This window comes from Cicer arietinum, chromosome 2 (assembly GCF_000331145.2).
Source record: "Cicer arietinum cultivar CDC Frontier isolate Library 1 chromosome 2, Cicar.CDCFrontier_v2.0, whole genome shotgun sequence".
NCBI classification, from domain to species: Eukaryota; Viridiplantae; Streptophyta; class Magnoliopsida; order Fabales; family Fabaceae; genus Cicer; species Cicer arietinum.
The window spans coordinates 36,077,642-36,086,215 of NC_021161.2; the positions used below are offsets into that span (position 1 = coordinate 36,077,642).

The following is an 8,574-nucleotide window of genomic DNA, read 5'->3' on the forward strand; positions in this document are numbered from 1 at the left end:
TATATTCTATCTTGTTCCTTACTCAAATTCATAATAAACTTTTTAATTAAAGAAACATGATAAGATAGTGTTAAGAAATAATTTATCATATCAAATGAGTCCTCAATGTTTTCTATTATAATAAATGACTTAAACTATAAATTTACATCAGTTATTTTATTTTTATTAAATTTAATTTACAAAAATTATATAATATTTAATGTGATTAAGAAAAACTCGACTCTGTTTCCTTCGGCTACCTCATAGTTATTCTATGATTATTTGGATTGTTTTTTTACTAACAATCATAATACTAGTTTTTTTTCTTCTTCAATACTAGTATTTTTGTATATTTTTAAGAAAAAATATATTTACATAATATTTGCTAATATCATATTATATACAATATTTATTTAAATTTATTACACAAATTTTTAAAGATAATATTTTCTTGACGAAATTTAAAGATGAAATTTTATTGAAGTGAATTTAAAGATGAGATTTGAGATGGAGATAGATGAGATATGACTGAAGATAAAGTAATTAAATTCTTTAATTTTCAATCACTGTTGTAATAATTATATATACCCATGATGATACTTCCAAGGGGGACCCAAATATTGATTCTAAACTCTCGAAGTGATTGGAATATCAGAATAGTGAAGACAATTCCTGTATAGGGAAAAACAAAATTCCTTTCCTTCAATCATCAATTTCTTAAATTCCGTAACAAACCGTCTCCTTTATAATAAATACACCATTTATTATTTTATTTAATTCAATTTAATTAATTACCGCATGCGTTCCCTATCTTTCCTACTATTTCTCTCTCCAACCAAAGTCGTGTAAAACAGTAAAAACATGTTTCGTATTCCAAATCAAAAAACAAAACTATTTGTCTCCTCTTTCCCATGTTTCAACGGAACTGCAACGACAACCCAATAGTGTATCAGTGTTTCAAAAATATTTCCAATTTCAGCATTTCCATTTCATCTTCTTCGTGGAAATTCCAATTCCAATCCCAATAACACTCGCAGTTACACGCGCGTGTTAGCTACATCACATGCATCTCTCACTCTCATTCCCAAACTCACACTTCCTTGATAATCGATCAGAAATCACTTTCAAGTTTCAGTTAATTCTTTACCGTGATCGTCACCGTCGCCGCCGTAATACGGCGGGGATTCTATCAATTTGGTTTCTTTCTCTGCATAAATGCGTGTTACAGTGGATCTAGGGTTTACGACTCTGCTCCTTGTCGCTGCGGTTTCCGTCGTCTTGCCGGCGATCGGGTTTCTGATACGTCATAAGTGGCGGCGTGCCGAGGAGAGAGCGGAGGAGATTAAGAGATTGTTGATTCTCGCGGCGGAGGAGTCTGCTAGGGCTGAACGGGAAGCAGCTTCGTATCAATATGTTGCTCCGAATTCGTATGAAAACGACGCTGTTTCCGTCGCTAAGAATAATCAATGTGCTATGTGCTTCTCTCCGACAACGACGCGGTGTGCGAGGTGCAAAACGGTTCGTTACTGGTGCGTTTCTTGTCTTCCATTGCTTCTTTATTGTTTCAAATTTCTCTTTTATGTTGTTGATATTTGCTAAATTAAAGGTTTTTAATTTTAAAGTTGTAATGTTTATGATGTTTGTCTTCGATTTCTTGGTTTAAGTGTTGTTTCTTTATGTGGAATGGGTTTTGTGTATTTTATTTGAAGCCAATATGAAAGCATGTAAAGTCTTTGTTTGAATTCATTCACATTGTACCCTTTTAGTTTGTTTTTGAATGTGATCAATATTCAAACAACAACTGGTTGTTCGTTTCTACAAATTAATGATATTAGTGCACTCCCTCCTCCATTCTGTATCTTTGATTTAGCATTGTATTTTTGACTTAAAAGAATCGGTGTTCTAGAAATCCAAGATATATCAAATTGGATCACCTGCTGCAATACTGCATCTACAGCTAGGTTGTATGGTTATTAGGGGAGAGAGAATATTAAATTAAAATAAAGGAATGAGAGAGAAAGAAATGACGTGAGAGATAGAAAATTGTAGAGAATGTCGTAGAAAAACTTGCAGCCGATTATCCAAATCCAAGATATATACTCCCTCTATTACTTCATAGATGTTGTTTTAAAGTTGTACCAAGAAAACCCATAAATTTTGTTATTAAATTATTTGTATTCTTCTTATTGTACTCTTAATTATTTTATCTCTGCTCATATATTTATCTGTCTAGGTATTACTGACAAAACTATAATATGAAAATTTGTATAACAAATCAATGATAAAACTAAGGGCATTTTGGTAAAAATATTCATCCATCAAATGCTTAAGCAAAAACCGTAAAACCACCAAAATTTTGGAATGGAGAGAGTAATCATGTTGAAACTTTTCATATGCTCATAGTTGTAGGATTTTGTGTTCTTGCATAATTTGGTGAATAATCTTGACTAGCATATTACTGAGTTGCCATTTATTACTTTTCCTCTGCCACTCTTCTATATTTATCTTGTTTTTGTGTATTTCAGTTCTGGTAAGTGCCAAATTGCCCATTGGCGTCAAGGTCACAAAGAAGAATGCCATCCTCCCAGCACAACTCATCAGACTGATGATCTGGTAAGCAATATTGGTAAGAAGGTAGCAGAACCAGACTATCGTGGAATCAATGAAAGAGTTGAGTCTCTTGCAGAGGAAAATATCACAGGTTCTAATTCTGAATCATCTGATGATTCATCTGTTTGTGAGAGTATCATCTCAAACAAGCATGGGAGATCCGAGGGATACATTTGTACTGACCATATGTGTGACATCTCTGACATAAAAACTAATGGTAATAGCATAGGTGCTACCATCCCATTGTCACCTAAGTTTGCTAGTTTGGTTGATGACTCAGTTCATGGCTTTTCTACAATGCCTAAATTAAATAAAGAAGAGATTAAGCTCACATCAAATGTTAATCCGGGTTTGACAATGAAGAAAGGGGATACAACAGAGCCTTCAAAAGTGCCTTCTGGATTTTGGGATTGCACTCTTGAGAAAAACATGCCAAATGCCGGATCAGAATCTTCTGAGAATGAAGATCTTCATTCTTCACATTGTGTAGATGTTTCAAGCATCCATAGCTTTCACACTGTTGGCTCTAAGGTATCAAATCATGTTACGATCAACCCTGGAAGCACCTTGAGATCTGCTGAAATTAGCCATCTTCCACAGACATCTGCTGATACTAAATTTGTTTCTAAAGCTGAAGATGAGCATTTACATTACAATACAAAAAGTATGAATAATGGTACCCGAAATTCATCTCAGGCTGCTAACTGTTTTCCAAATTCCAAGGATTGCCTTAAAACATCTGTTCCGAAAGTTGCTGATCAGTTTAGAGGATCAAATTTGTCTAAACAGTTTTCAGTATCTGTTGGGAGTGATGTTGTGGGAAAATACAGTGACAAGGTTATTTTTTAACATATCTTTTATGCTCTACTCTGCCTGAAGGAAATGTTTTTCTTACAGTCTCTTAATTGTTGCTGCAGGGTCTTTTTCCATATGATTTGTTTGTCAAGCTTTATAACTGTAACAGAGTGGAGTTTCAACCATTTGGTCTTACAAATGTAGGAAACAGGTAATTTTAAATGAGTTGTTCATGAAAAATAAATAATATTTGCATTATATGCATTGATTTTAATATGTTTATGATGCAATGTAACAGCTTGACTTCGTATTTTGTTCTTTCTTTGCCATAAGAATCTTATATTTCCTTCACCTTGATTGATCTATGTAAAAATGTTTTTCTGATATGTTACAAAAGTTGTGAGTAGGATACAAACACTAAGTTGTTTAAATAGACTATTCTAATCCTAATTGGTCTGATTAATGGAAAAAATACAATTATTACAAATGATTACAAAATAAGTTATTTACAACAGTTAGGTCGTAGAGTTTTCTAGTTGAATTATTATTTCCCTTTTTAGGATTTACTTTTTTATTTTTATAATTTTACTACCATTCATTTGAAATAATTACAAAAGTAAGTTACTTACAACAGTTAGGTTGTAGAGTTTTCTTGTCGAATTACTATTAGTTTCCCTTTTTAGGATTTACTTTTTTATTTTCATAATTTTACTACCATTTTGCAGCTGTTATGCGAATGCTGTACTTCAGTGCTTGGTATTTACACCTCCCTTGACTGCATATTTGCTTCAAGGACTTCATTCTAAATCATGTATGTATGCAATCACAGTTTCATATTTGAATTATCACATGCCAAATTACATGATTACTATATGTAACTGTTCGGTGATGTTAATTTCTCATGCCAATTTCAGGTGTAAATAAAAAATGGTGTTTCACATGCGAGTTTGAAAGTTTGATTATGAAATCGAAAGACACAAAATATCCCCTCTCACCTGTAGGCATACTCTCTCAACTACAGAATATTGGAAGTCAACTTGGTAATGGAAGAGAAGAAGATGCACATGAATTTCTAAGGTGTGATTTACATCTTTGAATATGTAAATTGATATTTCATTTTTCTTGTTATATATATCTTACCGAAGTTAACGAATCATGTGCACAGGCATGTGGTTGAAACAATGCAATCGGTTTGTCTTATGGAATGCAGAGTTAATGCATCAGACTCATTGAAAGAGCAAACTAATTTACTGGGTCTTACATTTGGAGGCTACTTGCGATCAAAGGTGATCTTATTTTCTCTATCTGAAAATTATAATATGTGTCTATCTGTTATGGTTTTTTACCATTCCACCCTGTAGGTTCAACACAGTGTTGGCTTGTTTTTGAAATACATAATGCTATTACTGTATAAACTGGCATTCACCAATCCAAGCAGTGAAATAAATCTAATAATATGTTTGCAGATACAATGCATGAAATGTGGAGGGAAATCTGAGCGTCAAGAAAGGATGATGGATTTGACTGTTGAGATAGAAGGGGAGATAGCATCCCTGGAGGAGGCCCTTAAACAGTTTACAAGCACTGAGACTCTGGATGGAGAAAACAAGTACCACTGTGTCAGGTAGGAGCTTTTGGTAATTTCCAATGTTATCATATCATACTCATGATTAATTTGGTCCATCAAGGTCTGCTAGGATTTTTATTGTATGGCATGTATCAAAATCTTACTGAGGTTTTAATTGCTTGTTCATGGCCTACTTCTTTTGGGACCAAAATCATACGTTGGCTATCTGGATAGTGTTCAACAGTTTCATTGGAACTTGGAAGTCGAAACCTGTTATTCATGCTTTGATTAAATTGTTTCTTTTCGCTTGTATTCTTGTTTAATGATTGTTGTCCTCCATTTGTTTTCTTTTTAAGTTTTTCATCGTGTTATATTGTTAAAATCTTCGGCATAGTTGTGTTAATCATGTGTCTTTCAAAGTTTTGCCATTGAAGGAGTTTCCTTATTATTGATCAACTGCTTCCATGTTAAACAGATGTAAATCTTATGAGAAGGCCAAGAAGAAAATGGCAGTTTCAGAGGCACCTAATGTTCTTACAATTGCATTGAAGAGATTTCGGGTATATAAATTAAATGCAAGGAAAAGATTTTGCCACCTATCTTGTATACATATCTAATTGTTTTTACTCGTGTTGCAGTCTGGAAAATTTGGGAAGCTTAATAAGCCAATTCGGTTTCCTGAAATACTTGACTTGGCACCTTTCATGAGTGGTACTAGTGATTTGGCTATATACAGGCTGTACGGGGTCATTGTACACTTGGATATTGGGAATGCTGCTTATTCAGGTCACTATGTGTGCTATGTGAAGAATTTCCAAAACAGTTGGTTCAAGGTTGATGACAGTGTGGTATGTGTTAATTTCCATTTATTTGCATATCTTGATTCTTGAGAGCAGACTATTTTGGTTCTTAAATGTGTTTCTGTGAATTTATGCTTTTTTAATTAGTGGTCCTTCTTGACAAGCTTATAAGCTAAAATGTTATTCTGTAGTTATACAATACAAAATCATTAATTCTATAATCAAGTCCAAACATAAATCTTAACCATGGCAAAAAATAGAACTGTGAATAATAACCTTTTGTTGTAAGGTAGACAAATGGTAAATACATGGTTAGATGTATGGCACGAGTTTGGATCCTCTCAATCCAAATCTCCCTCAATCTCCGTCAATTCTCTCTATATATTTAATTCTGTCCGACACCTTTGTTTTTGTCCATGAACCCCCGGTAAATTTGCTCTTCAATATTCTATATTCCAAACATAAATCCTATTTTCTATGTATGAACATGTCTTCAAATCAGCATTCTACCTTAAGCACAGGTGAAAGGTTATTGGGGGAAATATTTTTTCAATAGTTGTCAGAAAAAGTGATTATTTTTTCACCACATAAGCCAGTCCAAAAATGCTTGCTATGTAAAAATAAATAAAGGTGGGACGCAGAAAGGTCCATGAATAAAAGCTTTCATAGTCCGTTTGCTACTGAGAACCTTCGTTTTTCAGTGTTAAAACTCATGGTTGAACCTATCTTCATGATTTCAATAGGGAGTTTATGAGATTATGATTCTACATATTTTTAAATGGGAAAGAAGAAAATTATTAATTAAAGTTGCAATGATGATTATTTTACAATTAAAGGGGATTTGAACTCAGTATTTTATTTATTATTTAAACTACTCATAATTTTAGGCTCATGGGTTTTATCTAAACTCAAGTTTGACAATCTACTTATGAGGCCTAGGCAGTCCACAACTCCACATCTATGATTATCTTTTGGGCATAAGTTAGGTCTAGTTCAAATTCTAAAATGATATAAGAGCCTTTCCTAGATCTATTGTTGGGCCACCCACTCGTCTATGCTCCAGCCCATAGCCCAGGGTATATGGCTAAATTACAGTGCTCATATAAGGCAGAGGTAGTCCCGACTTTACGAGCTAAATTTTAGATTGAGTTCGGACCTTGTTTAAATTCTTTGACAAGATTTATCAAGTTTGATAATTATCCCCGAGGATACTAATGTTGGACCCAAAGTGTGTGTATGGATTTTTTTCATATAAAGCTGTGTTTCTGAATAATGACAACTACTATGTTTTATCTACTGATATTTGCACTGCAGCTATTACCTTGAACTCATATAACCATCTCTCATATTTATCTTACAGGTGATGCCTGTTGAATTGGAAACAGTCTTAACGAGAGGCGCCTACATGCTTTTTTATGCAAGGTACTACTCCCTATAAGTCAAATAAGGTTTTGATCCATGAATTAATAAATGCAATTAATATTATAGGTTTCATAAAAAATATTGTATATTGTACTAAACTATCCCTTACTCATTTATTACAAGAATGGAAAAGGAGACATTAATAATGATTAAGATTGTAATAGAAAAAAGTATTTGAAACTTCGTTGATAATTTGATATTATAAAACGACATATCAAATGACTTATAATATGAGATGGGGGGAGTTACCTATCTATTTTGTATGTTAATTTTTGCGCTAATATCTTGTTTTTTCTATATTGTCTAGGTTTTTTAAATATTTTTTAATTGTATTATCTGCTTCTAACTGCATGAACCACCTTGCAGGTGCTCACCTAGGGCCCCTAGATTAATCAGGGACATGATAGTGTCCTCAGATTCAAAAAGCAAAGTCAATGGAAAAACTATCACAATGAAGTACAAACACACATCTTCAGATTCTGGTTCCACCGAAGCCATGACTAGTCCTGTTTCTCCTTACGATATACCAGTCTTAGAAACCATCCATTCAAAGTTTCATCACATGAAAAGTATCTTGGAAGAAGACTCATCAAGTGATAATTCATCCCTAATCAGCAACACCTCCGATGAATGTTCTTGCAGCACCGATAGCACCTGTGATTCAACCGGTACCGACGAATTTGCTGATTACATTTTTGGTAATTCAGGACGAGGCGGCGGGGGTGGCACATCCTCCACAGGTGTGGCAGAGATTGACGGTCTTTTGTGCAGGCGCAGACCGGTAGAAGTTGAAAGGACTGAGGGTGGTATTTCTTCTCATTTGCATCTTAACACAAATATAGAGCATAGGAAATTAGATACAAGTAGGTGTAGTAGTAGTTTTAGGGAAACTGATTCTTTTCATAGAGAAGGATCTAACCATTTTAGTCATATAAATTCTGGTGTATCATATAGAAAGGCAAGAGAAAGAACGGATTGAAATATTTCAGTACCATACAAAAGTTGGGAGCCCCTAGTAATAAATAATAAAGAGCATGCTCTTTACTATGTATTCTTGCAGGTGGCAATATTTTTACAGGTTGATTTTAAAAATATTTTTTATTTTACTTTTTACATAAATAATCTGAAAATATTATCTTATTTATACTTTTATTTTTCTATTACGGTTTTATTTATTTATACTATATTATTATTATTATTATTATTATTATTATTATTATTATTATTATTATTATTATTACCACTAGTAAAAAGTGAACATAAAGATACATAAGGCTTAAAAATAATTAATTAGATATTTCTAAGTTTTATGTATCATTTGATGTAATTTATTATCTCATTATTTAATATGATTTTTATTTTATTTTTGGCCACTTTCTTTTATGAATAATTTCTATAATT

At 33.0% G+C, this 8,574-nt stretch overlaps 1 protein-coding gene across 1 annotated transcript; it reads left to right on the top strand.

Annotated features, from left to right (window-relative positions):
• Positions 1-768: 768 nt before the first annotated feature.
• LOC101500600 (ubiquitin carboxyl-terminal hydrolase 17-like) lies at positions 769-8,331 on the top strand. The gene is made up of 11 exons (XM_004490381.4): positions 769-1,508; positions 2,505-3,426; positions 3,507-3,595; positions 4,110-4,195; positions 4,299-4,461; positions 4,550-4,670; positions 4,851-5,008; positions 5,427-5,511; positions 5,590-5,799; positions 7,112-7,173; positions 7,540-8,331. Exons 1-11 carry the CDS (start codon positions 1,195-1,197, stop codon positions 8,150-8,152), a joined length of 2,823 nt encoding a protein of 940 aa, XP_004490438.1. The 5' UTR covers positions 769-1,194; the 3' UTR covers positions 8,153-8,331.
• The last annotated feature ends 243 nt before the right edge of the window (positions 8,332-8,574 follow it).